This window comes from Mandrillus leucophaeus, unplaced genomic scaffold (assembly GCF_000951045.1).
Source record: "Mandrillus leucophaeus isolate KB7577 unplaced genomic scaffold, Mleu.le_1.0 Scaffold66, whole genome shotgun sequence".
Taxonomy (NCBI): Eukaryota; Metazoa; Chordata; class Mammalia; order Primates; family Cercopithecidae; genus Mandrillus; species Mandrillus leucophaeus.
Window position 1 is genome coordinate 4,287,758 of NW_012107141.1, and position 18,534 is coordinate 4,306,291.

The 18,534-nt window shown below is 51.1% G+C and overlaps 1 protein-coding gene across 1 annotated transcript in view; it reads left to right on the forward strand.

The window, feature by feature from the left end:
* Positions 1-7,200: 7,200 nt before the first annotated feature.
* Positions 7,201-18,534, forward strand: part of CREB3L1 (cAMP responsive element binding protein 3-like 1) — a 61,695-nt gene continuing 50,361 nt past the window's right edge. Inside the window, exon 1 of the mRNA XM_012001464.1 lies at positions 7,201-7,787. Within this exon, the coding sequence (XP_011856854.1) occupies positions 7,686-7,787 (102 nt within the window). The 5' untranslated portion in view covers positions 7,201-7,685. The remainder of the gene's footprint in view (positions 7,788-18,534) is intronic.

Sequence of the window (18,534 nt, forward strand, 5' to 3'; positions counted from 1 at the left end):
CCTAAGTCTTCTTTCCAGAAGAGAGAGAATCCTGGCGGGCTGGTCTGAAGGGACACATCGAGGGACTGGGTTGCAGAATACACAGCCCTGGGGCCCCTCACCCTGATCCGTGGACACTTGGTGCTTGCTTCCCATAAAGTCAAGGAAAAAATTTAGCTCCTCTGGGCCTACATCCATTCATTTTTCTCCAGAGTTGGTCCACCCTTCAGTTCTGGAGGCTCCTGAAATGTTCCTCAGAGCACCTGGAATAGATATTTGCTTTACCAGTGACTGCCAAGGCCGAGCCTGCTGGGTTTCTGTTTGTTCTGCTCAGCCACAGAGGCTGGGGCTGGTCCCTGAGGATGGCCCACAGGGGCCCCCTCTGTGCATGACAAAGGATGGAAGCCCCCACCTGGACCTGCTCCTCAAAAAGAGGAGCCTGGGTGAGGGCCAGTGGGAGGTAAAGTCTGAGTCTGCAAAGGCCTCAGCCTCCTCCCAACGCTCCGGAAACCCCCGCTCCCCCCAGTTACTATGCAATTGATCCAATCCCAGAGTCTGACGCAGCAGAAGGATGAAGTCGGAGGCCAGATCAAATTTCCAATACTCCCGCTTAACGGCTGTGTAACCTTTGACAAATAACATAACCTCTCTGAGCCTCACTCGCTTCACCTATAAAGGCAAAAATACGTGTGTGTTTCTGTCTCCCTTCTAAAGGCATTTGAGAAATTCTACAGACAGTGGAATTCGATGGTTGTTAATAGAGGAAAAAGGATATGGAGGAAGGGGGAACAAACATAAGATGAAGGCAGGCTGCAGTTAGTGTGTGAAATCAACCTCCACAAGACTCTGTTGCAAGAGGTGGACCTCAGCAAATTCATCTCTGAGCTTCCTCATGGCCAAGTAGAGAAGGCAATGCAATGAACTACAAAACCTAGAGTGTCCATTAAGTTAAAGATAGGCCTGCCTCTCAGAGGCAGCCAGCTTTGATGGACCCTGAAGTAAAAGAAAAGACGCTTCCCCAGACCTTCCTAAGGGGGCGAGATGGCCGGTGGAGGTGGAGGACATGTGTGTAGTGGGCCCCTCCCCACGTGGGGATGATACTATCTCCCAGGGTCTTTGTGAGTCTGAAATAAAATGAAATGTTTGACAGTGCCACCTAGAGTGGCTGACATACAGTAGGTGCTTAATATGTACCCATTTCCATCCTTCCTCCTACTCTGTCTGCTCCCAGGAAAGGGATATCCGTTGATCTTACAGGCATGCGAGGATTCAGCTCTTCAATCATTCAGCAGACATTTATCAGACACCTGGGTTAGGCAAACGTGGGAATCGCCCTCAACCTAGCTGGTGTCTTCCCTGCTGTCCCCAGATCCTTGGCCTCAGAAGCTCTCCCCCTCCCACTGCCACCCACCCTTCTGGGTCTCAGCCTCTGCCTCCTCCCCAGCAGGGCTTTAAGCCCCAGGGAGCCCTGCTTCTGTGGCTTCTCCCTCATTCCCCGAATAGCTCCAGGCTGCTCCCTTCGACCACCACATTCATGGAGCTGGGCCACGTGCAAGAGCACAATTAATATTCCACTCAGTCTCCCCCAGCCCTGCTGCCTACTGGGAGAAGATGGAAACCAGATTTGCAGCCGCACGCGCTGGCATGGATGCACACAGAGAGGCGGCCTGCCCCTAGGTGTGAGCTGGCGCAGATACATGTGCAAATGTGGAAGCCCCACACTTAGATTCACACCTCCAGACATCCTCGGGGAGGGAGGGGCTGTATGCACACCTAGCTCCCAGCCAGTCGCTGCCAGGGGACACTCAGACTCCTCACACACAAAGGCCATATTTGCTTTCTGGGCAGAGGGAGACAGAATCATAGCATTTCAGAGCTGGGAGGATGGAATTTCAGAGACCAAGCTAAGACCCTCATTTTCCAGGGAAAAATCTGAGGCCCTGGCTTAACCTTGACTGTTATCAGTCACCAGTGAACCACATGGTGACTGGATGCATTTTAGCAAAGGCTTTGATTTAAATGCCTGATGCTGCCTCCCACCTTCCGGGAGACAAGCTACTTCAGTCTCACCAGCCTTGGAGGCTGGGGAATCTGAGGCTCACGGCGGGTTGGGGGGATAAGGGCTTTGCAAGAGCAGGAGGTCGTAGGCAGAGTCAGGCCTCCCAGTTTCCGTGCCCCTGCCCTTCCTGTTAGCCCCATAGTTCCAGCTCTGCCAGCCCTAGGTGGGGCAGGATTTGTAGGGGAGTGTCCCCAACAATATGAGGACTCAAGGCAGGAGGAAACAAGCGGCTCTGTTGGTTTCTCTCCCATTACTGGAGACTTTAAGAGCAAGGGAGATGGAGGGCGGTGGGATGCCAGAGTGTGTGTCTTCTGGGGAGGGAGCCAGGTGGCTGCGTTCTAGAGATGTCTAGAAGCGGAGTTGGAGCAGGTGATTCAGGCTGGAGGGGAGAAGGGTGACTTGAGAACAGGAGGAGAGCAAAGCAGGAAGCGGGTGGAGCTGTTTCCCAGATGGCAGGCAGACAGAGGGCCAAGGGGCGGGCCCGCTTCCAGTCCAAAGATGGGACGGCAGAGCAGAAATTCAGGGAAAAGAAGCAAAAATAATTACCAGGAAAAGGAGCTGGAAGGGAGGCAAGTGTTTTCTTAGTCCTTAAGGAACTTCAGTCTTCAGAGAATTTAAAGAGGAAAAAAAATCTATCTTAAGGCCTTTCTCCAAGGCAGGGTGGTTGGTGATTCACCCGCTGCTATGGAAGGCCCTGGAGGAAGGCCCTCCCCTCAGCTCCTGCCTCTCCCCAGTGAGCAAATTCAGTTCATCTGGGGTGAGTGGAAAGGGCTCCGGGTGCGGAGCAGGGAGGCCCTGGTTTCAGTCCTATCTCTGCCTCATGAGGCTGGATGACCTAAGGCAAGCCTCTGATGGCCCCAGGCCTTGGTTTTCCATAAAACAAAGAAGTGGCAAGTCATACAAACTCTCTGAGCCTTGGTTTTCTCATCTGCAGATTGGGGATGATAATAATAATATGCCAATTCTAAGGTGTCACCAATTACATGATACACCATTATTTTATGTACTTCAGGAAGGAAAAAAACACCATCCATTAAACTGTGACATACCATCGATTGTAGGACACATTCTGACTTCAGAGATGTTAAAACAGGCGAAGAAATGTGCATCTCAGAATCAGTGAAAGACGGTACTTATCTCACAAGCTTGTTCCAAGAATTAAACAAGATAACATAAAGTATTTAGTGCCTGGCACAGAGCAAGTACTAGTAAACGTCCGGTATTTTTATGGTTCAGGGTTGGGTGGGAAGGGATCACAGGCCAAAGGGGTGGAAAGGAGAGACCTAAACTGAGTGAGAGTTGGGGTTCTGAAACCCACCCTGTTCCTGGCAAGGTGCCACCTCAGGCTCCATGTCCAGCTCCAGTCGGGGGTACAGGGAAAGCAGCCATGCAGCCCATTTTAGGGAGCTGCAAGAGAACAAAGGGCCCCGTCTGCACCCCGGAAGTCAGTTTAATCTCCAGGATGAATATGTTTTCATTTCTCAGAAGTTCCTGTTAGAGTGTGCCAAAGCATTTTTCCCTTTACAACCCAGGCAAACAAGACAGGTTTACTTTGGGTGACCTTATTACCACCACCCAGGGCCTGCCTACCGAGTGTAAACACCAGCTTTGCACCCTCCTGGAGGCTCTGGGCAGAAGCCTGGAAAATCAAAGTGCCAGGCCTCCTGACCAGGGAGGCCCTTCACACTCCCCCCACCCCTATGCCTGCTCCCCAGGCCCTGTCCTGGAAAGGGAACATTGGAAGATCCTTGGAGAGGATGAAACCCTAGAGGGCATCAACACCTGGCCCATTTTATAGCTATGGAAACTGAGACCCAACGAAGGGCAGTGGCTCTACACACACACACACACACACACACACACACCCCATTCTACTCACAGCTCAGCCTGGCAGGAGCCTCTCTTTCTGCCTGATCTTCAGTGTCTGGAACAGGCAAGAAGCTTATCTCTGTCCTCTTTCTCCTGTGCGTCATTGACTGCGTTGGGATGTCTTTACACATGAAGCTTTTGCTTCGCAGTTGGAACAGCTCCTGGAGAGCAACAACCAGGTGTTCCTGAGCCCATCAGAGAAGGGACTGCCATCAGTGCCTCTCGTGACCCGCAGTATTTGGGCCTGTGGAGGTGGTGTTTGCAGAGCCAACATTGGCCTCCATCCCCTAACTCCTTCAGATGTAGAGGAGGGGCCTGGGTAGGGGGTTGGGTTGTGGGACCAGGCCCAAGAACTGGGAGAGAAGGAGCAAACCCTCCTTGCTGGGTCAGAAGGCAGACTTAAGACCCAGGGAGACATCTCATTTTGTCTCCTGGAAAATCTTTAATAGACAAGAGAGAAGGGATGCGCAGCCGACCACACCCTACGGAAGACTTCAGATGGGCACAGTTCTTTCCAGTCCTGGCACAGAATAGAGCCTGGGCTTCAGTGTGGCCATAAGTACCGGGTTTGTGTAAGGCATTGGGTTTTCACCCTCATCATCTCACTCCTGTGCCACTGCCTGTTCTTCCCAGTCCAGTCTTCCTCCTCTTTCTCTTTTACTTGCTGTTCCCTCTGCCTAGAATGCTTTTCCCTGCATTGCGCCCTATAAATGACCCCAGTTCTTGATTCAGTTCTCAGTTCACATGTGGCCTGTTCAGAGAGGCCTTCCTTACCCACAGGGTCACATCACACTATTTTATTTTTTCATAGTCCTTACCATGCTCTAAAATCATCTTCTTAACATTCTTTTTACCCATACTTTCCTCCACCCACCCACCCACCTCTGTGCAACTACATTTACTCTGGGATCTAGGTTCTTAATCACCGTTGTATCTCTAGTGCCTGGTCTGGGAACCATTCACAGTAGGTACTCAATAATGCTTATAGAATGTGTGAATAAATCTGCAATCATCCTCATCTCTGCTGGACTTTGCCATCCTCTTCATTCTGGAAAGAAAATGATCACATTCCTCTGTGTGCCCGGCTCTACGATGCCTGGTCTCCCTCCTCCCCCTGCCACCGGTTTCCCCAGGATTTCTCTTGGGAGATTCTGCCTCTCAGACTCCACAGAAGCTGCCGGAACCGGAATGTCTCCCCAGGATTATTTTCAATGGTTTCCTGGGGTGTTCACCTGGGTAAGAATAAGGAAAGAGAGGACACTCTAATCCTACTTATCTAAAACTATATAATCTTCCCCAATCACTTAAATGGTACCTGTGTCTCTAATTACAGAGCAGGCTGGGAGGAACACAGGCACAATTTCCAGCCAACCTCAGGCAGGGGGCCACTTTTGCTCCTCCTGGGGGCCTGCAGGGACTCCAGCTCAGTAGCCAGGACTCCAGACACCTGCTGCTGGAGCTCACTCACGACAGCCTGGCCTGTTCACCCAGCCAGAGACCCCTCCCCTCCTCCTGAGAAGTATCAGCCACATCCCAGTGTTTGAATGGTCCCCATTTGGCCAGATATGACACATTTGGGGAAGACACCATGGTCCCAGCACCTTAATTCTACCCGCCACTGTTGTGAACGTGAATTGATTTCTTTTTGGCCCAGCCTTACTTCTCGGAGGTGCATGGCTGGTGAACTGGTCCCCAGAACATGGGTTATAATCCTACTTCTCAAGAACAAATTCTCCAGGAGGCCTGGGAGCTAATAGTCACGTGACAGCCTGGAAGGTCAGAACTTCACTCTCCAGAACTATGTCAACTAGACCATAAGGTGGGGAAAAGCCACGTGCCTGCCCGCCTGCCAGGCAAGCAAACAACTGCTGTGTCAGCCTTGGTATGAGCCCTTCTCCCACCTGGCACTGAGAGCAATTTTGGTGACATCCATAGCTTAGCTGCAATGACATCTCTACTTCTTAAAGGCCTTTTGGTTCCTGAGCTAATTAAATGTCCCAGACAGGGAGGACACACTTAATCTTATTAATGACTTCTGGTCAGGAAACAGTGTGCCCAGCCCTCTGAGGGAGTGCCTTTCTGAACCACCTCCATTTGTTCAGGTGCTTGGCGATTGTTATCAGCCCTTTTGAGAGATTAAGTTTGTACGCAGGAGCAAGTCACTTAGGTAATGGATCCCGGGGCCCCGGGAGTGTCTGGTGACTGTGGAGTGTGCAGCCAGCAAGCACCTTGGCTCATTCAGATTCCAGAACCACTGTTTTCCAACTTCCTCCTCTTCAGAACCATTGAGGGATGGGGAGGGACTTGACTATCAAGGAGAAGAGGAGTACTCTCCTATCTCTGGCTGTTCACCCAGCCCTTTCACACACAGGGAAGCTGGGGACAGTCCTTGCCCTGAGCAGTCTCACAGCTTAGTGGGGTCACAGACACAAACAATGTGAGCAAACAAAGACAATACCACATTAGACTGGAAACAGCAGAGGTGAGCACATGATGCCCTGTGGGTGTATACCGTTGGTAACTGCCCCAGCCTGGGGATTCAGAGAAGGCTTCCTGGAGGAAGACACATGTCAGATGAGAAATGAGAGTTACAAGCTGAAAATCGGCCAGGTGTGGTGGCTCACACCTGTGATCCCAGCACTTTGGGCGACCAAGTTGGGCAGATCACCTGAGGTCAGGAGTTCGAGACCAGCCTGGCCAACGTGGTGAAACCCTGTCCCTACTAAAAATACAAAAATTAGCTGGGTGTGGTGGGGCGTGCCTGTAATTCCAGGTACTCGGGAGACTGAGGCAGAAGAATCGCTTGAACATGGGAGGCAGAAGTTGCAGTGAGCCGAGATCACATCATTGCACTCCAGCCTGGGCAAAAAGAGCGAAACTCCATATCAAAAAATAATAATAATAAATAAATAAATAAATTGTTTAAAAAGCTGAAAATCTCCCCCGTTGAGGGGAGATCTGTTGAGGCGACTGTTAAATGGAATTCCCTGACTGGGTTTGGTGCAGGTTTTAGCATAAGGCTGGAAGGATGGAAATAGCTCCCTCATCAATTTATGGGACAGTGGTTGGTGAAACCTTAACAAAATGCCAATGTTCCAAGAACACTGTTATCGGTTCCAGGACTATTGTTGCTTTAAGCCCCCACCTTGAGCATTCAGAGAAGACAGATGACTAAGGAAGACGAAGTTGCAGATGTCTCTTTAAAAAATGAGAGAGGATTCCTCGAGCCACGCCCTCTTCTCATTAATATTAAATTATTGTGAATATTGATGTGGGGGCGTGGCGCCTTGGCCAGCTGGGCTAGCCAGCCAGGGGTTCCCGGTTTCACAGAGAGGAAAGTGACAGAAGCGGTGCGGAGGGAGAAGCAGAGACAGCGGAGAGGCCGGCAGCCACCCAGTCTCGGGGGAGCGCTTAGCTCCCCCGCCCCGGCTCCCACCCTGTCCGGGGGGCTCCTCAAGCCCTCAGCCCCACCCCCGGGCTCCCCATGGAAGCCAGCTGTGCCCCAGGAGGAGCAGGAGGAGGTGGAGTCGGCTGAATGCCCACAGTGCGCCCGGGGCCCCTGAGCCCATCCCGCTCCTAGCCGCTGCCCTAAGGCCCCCGCGCCCCCCGCGCCCCCCACCCGGGGCCGCGCCGCCTCCGTCTGCCCCTCCCCCGGGGCTTCGCCCCGGACCTGCCCCCCGCCCGCTTGCCAGCGCTCAGGCAGGAGCTCTGGACTGGGCGCGCCGCCGCCCTGGAGTGAGGGAAGCCCAGTCGAAGGGGGTCCCGGGAGCCAGCCGCGATGGACGCCGTCTTGGAACCATTCCCGGCCGACAGGCTGTTCCCCGGATCCAGCTTCCTGGACTTGGGGGATCTGAACGAGTCGGACTTCCTCAACAATGCGGTAAGATGAAGGGTCTCCGTTCCCGTTCCACGCCTTGGCACCCTTCTTCGCGGCGCGCCTGGGCCCCTAGAAGGACCCGACTACACATCACTGGGCAGGAGCGGGGAAAGGGTTCAGCGCAGGGTCTCCCGGAGCGACATGTGTTTGGAGCTCCGAGATTTGACGAGTAGGTCCCTCGACACCTCCCTTGGACCCCCGCCTGACCTAAGCCTCGGAGCTGGTGCCAGTGCGCGCCCCTCCTGGGGGCGCAATCCTTGAACACATTGGCCTCCACCTTCTAGGGGAAGGGGCCATCGAGGTATCGGGGCCGTCCGATCCTTGGATCTGAGCTCAAGAGACGCCAATCCCGCCCTCCACCCACGTCTTCTAGCCGTCCCAACCCACCCCAGGTTCCAGGACCAGACTGGGCGCAAAGTGGCAGCGCCCTTTCCTGCGCCTCCCTTGGGGCTTCTGTGGCTCTTAGGCTGGACCTCCGCTGGGAGGCGGACCCGGGAGCGTTCTGAGGGTCTGAGACCCGACGCCCCTCGGGGATCAGAGCCAGACCCGGGTTCTCAGCCAGGCCCGGAAACTTCAGGGTGCTACCATGGCAGCCCCAGGGAATCAGGGCCAGAGACCCCCCCAGGGAGGGACCTGAGGCTGGGGGCTGGGGGGAGGCAGTCAGGGCAACACAGGGCGCTGGCTCAGGAGGATGGGAGCCCTTTCTCTCCATCTGCCTCTAGATCTCTGCTCTGTCCCTCTGTTCCTGGAGTCTGGCTGACTTTCTCTCTCCCTCTCCCTATGTCTTCTTGACTAGGTCCGACTGTGAGCTTGTCTTTCTCCTCTTTCTCACTCTTCCCCTCCCTCCCTAAGGAAACGTGGCTTCTCTCTCTTCTTCCCTCCCTCCCTCTCTCAGGCTCAGCCCTAAGGCCTTGATGGGGGAGGGGCATGGGCTTAGAATGGGAGAAAATATTTAGGTTCAGAAGGGCCTGCCTAGATGAAATGTGGATTGTTGGGGAATCTAGTGGGAGCCCCCTCTTCAGTGAACCACCAGTTGCATGTGCATGCCTGTACACACCACACACACACACACATACACACACCCTGTGATCAAGCACTTGAGACTCTTTACCTGCTGATCTCTACCTCCCAGGACCAAGATAAACCTGGCCAGGCAAAAGCCAAGTCCTTAGAGGACTTCAGCATCTTGGACTTCCACCTAAACTGTCCCAGGCCACTAGATTGACGGTGAGGAGCCAGGCCAAGGGACAGGAGCCAGAGTCAAGGAGGCATGGGGACTGAGGTCTCCCTGTTCTCCATTAAACAGGACATCCTGGTCACTGTGCGCTCTGAGGAAGGCCCCTTGTCCCAGGCAGAGAGAGCATAATTCATCAGACAGAACAAGGGTACAAGGGGAGAGGGCTTGCACTGACCGCAGAGAGACTTGGTGTCTAGTCCTGGCTCTGCTTCCCCTGTGAGCCTGGCCCATACCACTGGATCTCCTCCCTGGGCCTCAGTTTCTTTGTCTGTAAAATGGGGGAGATGTTGGATCAGGTCTTCCTACAGATGGTTCTGGCACAGATCCCAGGAATAAAGCAGCAGGGATCAGGGGATCCACACCTTCTCTTGAGGTTGGTAAAAGACACTAGTCAGAGGGAAAGAGGTTTGTCAGAGCTCAGACCCTTGAAGTCAAGGAGGGCAGTAGAGCCCTGCGGTAAGCTTCCCTTGGCCCTTGGAAGCTCTGAGTTGGGCTTTCTTCTGAATGAACTCAGCCGCCCGCAGCCTCTTCCTGCTGCTCCATTCAGCCCTGCGTCCCCAGCTGCTCATCTGGGCCTTGGTCCAGCACAGGAAAGGAGGCACGACCAGACAGTGGGATCCAGCACTGGGACACTGGGGAGGAAAAGCCCTGCTGGGGAGGCTCCTGATCTTGCACCTGGGCAGGGCCAGGAGAGGCAGCGGGAGAAGATGGGGTGCCTAAAGAAAGAGAGAAAGGACTCTTGGGCTGGGAATCAAGAGATTTAATTCTGTCTGTGTTTCTGTCACCAGCCAGCGGGAGAATTCAGAAAAGTGACTTTATTTATTTATTTATTTATTTATTTATTTATTTATTTTTTGAGATGGAGTCTTGCTTTGTCGCCCAGGCTGGAGTGCAGTGGCGAGATCTTGGCTCACTGCAAACTCCGCCTCCCGGGCTCACGCCATTCTCCTGCCTCAGCCTCTCAAGTAGCTGGGACTACAGGCACCTGCCACCACGCTCGGCTAATTTTTTTTGTATTTTTAGTAGAGACGGGGTTTCACCGTGTTAGCCAGGATGGTCTCGATCTCCTGACCTCATGATCCACCCACCTCGGACTCCCAAAGTGCCAGGATTACAGGCTTGAGCCACCGCGCCCGGCCAAAAGTGACTTCTTCTTCTGGGGGTTGGTTTCCTCATCTGAAAAATGGAAATATTAGAACCATAGCATTACTGTAGGCATTTCGAGAGAAAATTAAAGTGAAGGTTAATGTAGCACAACGCCTGGCATGAAACGTTCATCGTTGGTTTGATCCATAGAGACTGGATGGGGGTGATAGTGAGAATTGCTCAGCTAGGAGTTGCTCTGTGAACACAGCAAGTCATTTTCCTTTTCTGGGGCCTCCATCTCCATATCCGAGGTCCCTTCCAGCTGAGATCCCACACCAACCCTTCCCCCAACTTCTTCATTCTGGATGAGGATAGGAAAATATTTCCAGGGTTAAGGATGGGTAGGGATGGTGTCTGTGTGCCTCTCTGTCTGGAAAATAGAGAGCAGAATATTCACTATCCTCCTTAAAAATCCAGATACAGGCCATAAATCATGCGGAAATTGTGTATGCTCTGTTGCTCTGTGCAAAATGCAAAATGTATGCTCACCCTGAAAACAACTATGCAAGAAATACGCATGCACTTGGACAGACAGGAGAGGGAGTACACAAAGTCAAGACAAGTGTGTTTGGAGGTGGCTGGGCTGCTTTATTTTTCTTTCTATAAGGATACCTTCATGTTGCTGCAATTCTGTTTATGCGATTCTCAGAGATCCTCAGAAGGGGGCTGCCCTTCCTGTCCCATGTAGGGGCATCTCCTCCCTGCCCCTCCCACTCTCCCACAGTTTCTGATGTGGCCACCCTTGAGCCACTGTACTCTGTGGTCCTTCAGCCCCTTGGCCCATACGAGAGAGAGGGTCTGGGCTCCAAGAACTGGGATAAAGGACCAAAGGGAGAGCAGGTCGTTTCTCCAGATGGAAACACTAGGTCTGTGTGCTGTCCCCTCCTTCCTCTGGCTAAGAGGAAGGGATGTCTGGCTTCTCTAGAGGGAACTGGCTTGGGATCCCAGAGAAGCCCCAGCTGGGAGGGTGTGGGGAGGAGAAAGAGGAGGAAGAAGAGGTCTGTTTTCTCAGAGGGGAGCAGCAGGAAGCTGCAAGGATGTTTGCCCAGCACACCCGTTCACTCCCTGCAGCTGGGGAGGCCAGGTGTGGGAGTGACTGACGGGGACCCGGACCAGCCCAGCATGGAGGGAGGCGGTGGGCGCTAAGGCTGATCGCTACTCCCCAGACCCCTGGCCTGGCTTCTCCTGAGCTAACTGGGAAGCAGAGAGGCATCCCCACCCCCAGCCTTTGGGAGATTTAGGGAGATTAGAGAAGTATGTGTGTTTGGGTGTTCCTATGTCTGTGGGTGGCCCTTTAACAGTCCTTAAAAGGGGAGATGTATGTGTGTTTCCGTTTAAGTTCTCACCAACAGGAAAGAGGACAGAAGTGCTAAGGCACTCTGGTCTCAAGAGTGGAATCTGCTAGAAAAGATCTAATGAAAAACCTACTGCAGGAGCCCAAATCTCAGGTTGCCTATTCAAAAAGGAGACCTCTGATACCTACTCCTCCATCAAAACATGAAGTTCGTCTTGAGCAGAGGTTTGCTTTGGGTTTTGCTTCCCCCAGTGTTGAGGGAACAGTTCCTAGAGTCAGGGGTTTGGTCTGTCTTGTTCACTGCTATATCCCAGTGCCTAGCAACCAACTGTTGCTGAATGAATAAATGGATGGATGGATGGATGGATGGATGGATGGAGAAAAAGGGGCCCAAGCCAGACCCCACATTCTTAGAGAAGAGGAAAAAGTGTCCTTAAGCCCATCTATTTGCAGCCATCTAGGTCCTTCAGAGCCCGCACTGTCTCTGGGGTCCAGGAAGGGCTCTCTATGGTTTTCAATGTATTCTCATTGCCTTGAGCCATCCCCATACTGTAGCACAGGCCTCTGAAGCCCCTAGTCTAGAATAGTCTACAATTGGCTACCCACAGGGGATTTGAACTTGTGGCTCAGGTCTCACCCTTGAGCACTGGCTCTAGTGCTTCCGTCTTCCCCAGTTTCTTCTTCAGATTGCTCTAGGACTCCTGGATCCATACTCACCCAATTTAAGACTAAGCCTTTTCCAGCCCTGCCTCAGGGCCCTTGCACATGCTGTTCCTGCCATCTGGACTGCTTTTCCCCCAGTCTCTCCATCTCAGCCTTCTGATCCCAGCTCAAATGTCACCTCCTTCAGGAAGGCTCCCTGAACACCTAAAGTGGGACCCCCCCTATTCTTTTCTGTTTTAGTCTTTTGATTTCTTCTAGCCCTTAACCCAGTTTGCAATTATTTTAATAGCTTACTGTGTATTTCCTCCATGAGAAAGTAAGTTCCATAAGAGGAGAGTCCATATCAGTTTTGTGCATTGACGTAAACCTAGCATAGTCACATGGGACAAAATAGATGCTCAATATAGTAAAACTCTACAATAATGCAATAAATATGCCCAGTCAAAAATGTCCAGTTATGTTCATTTGCAGTGGCTCATGCCTGTAATGTCAATGCCTTGGGAGGCCAAGGCAGGAGGATTGCTTGAGCCCAGGAGTTCAAGACCAGTCTGGGCAACATAGGGAGACCTCATCTCTACACAAAATTTTTAAAAATTAGCCAGGCATAGTGGCATATGCCTATGGTCCCAGCTGCTCGGGAGGCTGAGGAGGGAGGATCACATGGGCTAGGGAGGTTGGGACTGCAGTGAGCCATGATGGCATCACTGCACTCCAGCCTGGGCAACAGAGCCAGACCCTGTCTCTAAAAGTAATAATAATAATAGAAATTTAAAAATAAATTTTCCAATTACATAAAATGTGGAGTTATATTTTTGTAGAATTAACGAAAAACAGTATTTTTCAGATGGTCTGTACTATCACAAAAAGCAGGAAAGTAAAAATTGTGACACCTTACTGCACAAAGCGGACCAAAGAGAGAGAGTCCCACAGAAGAATGAGGTATCACTCTTTTTTTTTACCAACCCCACAAAGAATGGAGTTTTGCTCACTCTTACTTGAGAAGGGGCCTGAGCATAGAACAGAAGTCAAGTTTGGGTCACATTGTAGCGACCTTTGCTCTATTTCAAGGACTTACTATATTTGTAGAGAAAATTACTTTAGGCTGGGGCAATCCTTGTAAGGGAAGGGAAACATTGTTTTAAAAAAATCCCAGGCTGGATGTGGTGGCTCACACCTGTAATTCTAGCACTTTGGGAGGTGGAGGCAGGGGGATCACTTGAGGCCAAGAGTTTGAGACCAGCCTGGGCAACACAGAAAGACTCCATCTCTACAAAAATAAAAAATAAATAATTATCCAGGCATGGTGGCACATACCTGAAGGCCTGGCTGCTTGGGAGACTGACGTGGGAGGATCACTTGAGCCCAGGAGTTCAAGGCTGCAGTGAGCTATTATCACGCCACTGCACTCCAGCCTGGGCAACAGAGCAAGACCCCAAAAATCAGATCTAAGTGTTCAAGAGGTGTACTTACATTTCCTGAAGGGGTCCTGGGGTTTTCAGGATCCTGGAATGGCCAGCCCTTAGGGTGGTGGGGATGCAGGGTCCCACAGAAGTGCTGTCTGCCCCCCGACAGGTTGTGAGGTCCCTCCGGCTTCCCTGGACCAGCCGGGAATTCATTTGCTCATTCATTAATACACATGTCCATTCCTTCAGCAACTGGGCACTGAAGGAACATCTATGCTGGTGCCAGGGTAACCTGGATGAAGAAAACACACTTGACCCTCCAGTCAATCACAGACAAATGAGAGAGAAAGAGAGCGAAATAGGCAGTATCAATACCATGGTGGATGCCATGATGGAGCAGAGCATGGCAGGAGGCTGAGCCAGGCTACAGGTCATGAAAGCTTTCTCAGAAGGTGATCTCTGTACATGCTGCCCCAATTTCCCTCATCCTTAGTGGCAAAGGACTTATTAGAAGGCATTTCTGGCCAGGCATGGTGGCTCACACCTGTAATCCCAACACTTTGGGAGGTCGAGGCAGGTGGATCACCTGAGTTCAGGAGTTTGAGACCAGCCTGACTAACATGGTGAAACCCCGTCTCTACTAAAAATACAAAAAAAAATTAGCTGGGCATGGTAGCAGGTGCCTGTAATCCCAGCTACTTGGGAGGCTGAGGCAGGAGAATAGCTTGAACCCAGGAGGCAGAGATTGCAGTGAGCCAAGATCGCACCATTGCACTCCAGCCTAGGCAACAAGGGCAAAACTTTGTCTCAGAAAAAAAAAAAAAAAAAAAAAAGGCATTTCCACAGGGACTGGGGCCATGTTCCTTTTACTGAACACATATAGGCATTATTATCCATTGTGCAGATAAGAAAACTAAGAGAGGGGAATATATTAACTCCACTCAAGGGCAGGAGTCCTACAGAGAGAGTCAAAGAGGGGAGCGAGAAGAAGCTACAAGCAAGTTCTCTTGTTGTTCTGGTTTGAGCTTTGCCCTCTAGAGCAAGAAAAATTCAGGATCTTTGATATCAGAGGGTCCCTCCCTTCATCCTCACCCACTCCCATCCTTAGGGCACCTTGGATGCCTAGAGCTTTATGGGCAAAGCCAGATCCCCTGGACAAGCTCCCACATCCCATTTCACACCCTATCCTCAGATTCACCCCAGGATGCTGTTCCCCAGCCCTTCTGGGGACTTGGACCTTTGCTCCCTGCAACTCCCAGGACTCCTCAGGAGACTCTGTTTCTGTCTGCCCTGGCCTGGCCTGGCTGCTGCACCAGGAGAGGGGAGCATAAAGGACATCCCTGTTTTGTGTCTTCTCCCTATACCACGTGCTTCATGCGAGTCCTGGTACCGAGGCCCTCCTGGAGCATCTCTCTCTGGGACCTGGCTTGCCCTTGAACCTCCCTCAAGAAACCAGCTCCAGATGCTGTAGAACAGGCTGTTCCTCTGGAAGTCTCAGCACTCCTGGGGGGCAGGATAGAGGAGGAAGATTTGGGTGGAGTTAACTCAAGACCATGAGCATTGCTCTGGCTGGAACTCTGTGTAACCCTCTTGAGCAGCCCTGGGGAAGCCAGACTGAATGGCAGGACCCTGGACCAGGACTGGGGAATGTATGGGGGTGGGATTGTCTGGTTGAGGAGAAGCTGGGAGAGGCAGGAAATGCCCCAGGACTCTGACCCTCAGAGGAAATATGTCAAAGGTATTGATTTCCTTGGAATGTCAAAGATCTTGATCCCCACCTCCTGGACACACCATATTGTCTACAAGGTCAGTTTGATAGCTGGAGCAACCATGGGCTTCCCTGCTGCCGGGTTCAGTGTGCCTCCTCCCCCAATTCCTCTGGGACAGAGCCTTCACTGCCGCTTCCTTGGCCCTTGGCTCATGGCCCGGAAGCCACTTCACCCATCAGAGAGAGGCTGACACATCTGGGCTGGGATGTGTGGTCCAACATAACAGCTGGACAGCAGCAGCCACTGGTCCCTCCTCCCCTTCCAAAAGAATAACAAAAATGAAAGTAATGATGGAGTGAGGCAGGCTCTTCGGGCCTTCATGGAGAGCCAGGAGGCGGGTTTCAGGCAGTGATTGAGGGGAGCTCACTTTGGAGGCAGACGGGTCTGAGCCTTTGCCCATGGGTTCCTTCCACCTGGAATACCCTCACCCCTCTTCACCTCATTTCCCTCACTTGCTGTGTGACCTTAGGCAAATCACTTTCCCTTTCTGGGCCTTGCCCTCCTCATTTATGAACCAAACTGAGGGTTCCCTGAGAGCAGGGTGTGTCAGTCAATTATTTTTGGCTATTCTCTAGGTACAGCTATAATGACTGAGTGCTCAGGAAATGTTTATTTATTGGATGGATGGAAGGAAGGCAGGATGGAGTAGGGTGGGGACAATAGAGGAATGAATAGGTGGGTGAACAGATAGTAAAAGAAAGGACACTTCTACATTTCCAGCTTTGATGGTCCTCCTTTCTAAAGTAGATTGATTCATTCATTCATTCATTCGATTACTCAAATCGTGAATCTTAGCATAAATGCCATCTCTCCCTTTCACTTTATCATCATGGCCTTTTCTATTATGATATATTGTGCAATGGAAGAATATATAGAATGTATATCTATCAGTTATAAAGTATAATAAAATGAATACATGAAAACTTACCCAGCTTAAGAATCAGACTCAGGGCCAGGCATGGTGACTGATGCATGTAATCCTAGCACTTTGGGAGGCTGAGGCGGGTCAGGAATTTGAGACCAGCCTGGTCAAAATGGCGAAACCCCATCTCTACTAAAAATACAAAAATTGGCCGGGTGTGGTGGCTCATGCCTGCAATCCCAGCACTTTGGGAGGCTGAGGCGGGCAGATCACCTGAGGTCGGGAGTTCGAGACTAGCCTGACCAACATGGAGAAACCCTGTCTCTACTAAGAATACAAAATTAGTTGGGCGTGGTGGCAGATGCCTGTAATCCCAGCTACTAGGGAGGCTGAGGCAGGAGAATTGCTTGAATTTGGGAGGTGGAGGTTGTGGTGAGCCGAGATCGCACCATTGCACTCCAGCCTGGGCAAAAAGAGTGAAACTCAGTCTCAAAAATAAAAAATTTAAAAAAGAATAAAAATAAAATACAAAAATAAAAATACAAAAATTAGCCAGGCGTAGTGGTGGGAGCCTATAATCCCAGCTACTCAGGAGGCTGAGGCAGGAGAACTGCTTGAATCCAGGAGGCAGAGGTTGCAGTGAGCCAAGATTGCACCACTGCACTCCAGTCTGGGCAACAGAACAAGACTCTGTCTCAAAAAAAAAAAGAAGAAAAGAAAAGAGACTCAGTTCTGAATATCTTGGTCTCTCAAAGCTGCATGAGTCTGGGACAGAGGTGAACTGTAGATTCTGAATCCACCCCACTTTGGGGAGATTTTAAACAGGAAAGTCCCAAGACCAGGTGCATCCTCCCAGGCTCAACCTGTGCAGACAGCAGGTCCGCAGGTCAGACGGCAGATGATGGGGCAAGTGCTGGGGAGGTGATCCTTGCTTGAGGTGGGACATCTGCAGCGCTGCTTAGACCTGGGGGCTCCCTCTTGTCACCTGTGTGAGCTTGGGCAGGTGCTTTAACCTCTCCAGGCTTATTTCCCTCATCCAAAAGTAGGGTTCATGGTAAAACATAGGGTTCTTAAGAGAATTCCATCAGAAATTCTTGTAGAGGGCCTGGTACACCATAAACCCTCTATAAACAATAGTTGCCACTGCTGTTTTTATTCTTTTGGTTTTTAAATTTTTTTTTCTGAGACAGGGTCTCACTCTGTTGCCCAGGCTGGAGTGTAGTGGCATAAACACAGCTCACTACAGCCTCAACCTCCCAGACTCAAGTGATCCTCCCACCTCAACACCCCAAGTAGCTGGGACTACAGGCACATGCCACCACGCCTGGCTAATTTTTTGTATTTTTTGTAAAGATGGTTTTTTGCCATGTTGCCCAGGCTAGTCTCAAACTCCTGAGCTCAAGCGATCCTCCCTCCTTGGCTCCCAAAGTGCTAAGGTTACAGGCATGAGTCGCCACATCTGGATAATTTTTAATTTTTGTGGGTACATAGTAGGTTAGATACTTGGGGGTACATGAGATATTTTGGTACAGGCATGTAATACACAATAATCACATCATGGGCCGGGCACGGTGGCTCATGCCTATAATCCCAGCACTTTGGGAGGCCAAGGTGGACGGACCACAAGGTCAGGAGTTCGAGAACAGCCTCACCAACGTGGTGAAATCCCGTTTCTACTAAAAATACAAAAATTAGCCGGGTGTATTGGTGCATGCCTGTAATCCCAGCTACTCAGGAGGCTGAGGCAGGAGAATTGCTTGAATCCAGGAGGCGGAGGTTGCAGTGAGCTGAGATCGCGCCACTGAACTCCAGCCTGGGCAACAGAGTGAGACTCTGTCTCAAAAAAAAAAAAAAAAAAAAAAAATCACGTAATGGAGAGTGGGGTATCCATCCCCTCAGGCATTCATCCTTTGTGTTACAAACAATCCAATTATACTCTTCGTTTTTTTATTTTATTTATTTATTTATTCATTTATTTTTGAGATGGAGTCTCACTCTGTTGCCCAGGCTGGAGTGCAGTGGCGTGACCTCCACTCATGGCAGCCTCTGCCTCCCAGGTTCAAGCGATTTTCTGCCTCAGTCTCCCGAGTAGCTGGGATTACAGGCATGCGCTATGACACTTGGCTAATTTTTGTATTTTTAGCAGAGACAGGGTTTTGTTATGTTGGCCAGGCTGGTCTCAAACTTCTGGCCTCAAGTGATCCGCCCGCCTCAGCCTCCCAAAGTGCTGGGATTACAGGTGTGAGCCACTGCACCCGGCCCTCTTAGTTATTTTAAAATTTAATTATAATTGACTATGGTCCCCTTTGCTGTTTTTATTCTGATTGTTGCTGTCATTGCCTAAAAGGAAGGCCCACAGCATTTGACAGCCCTTGC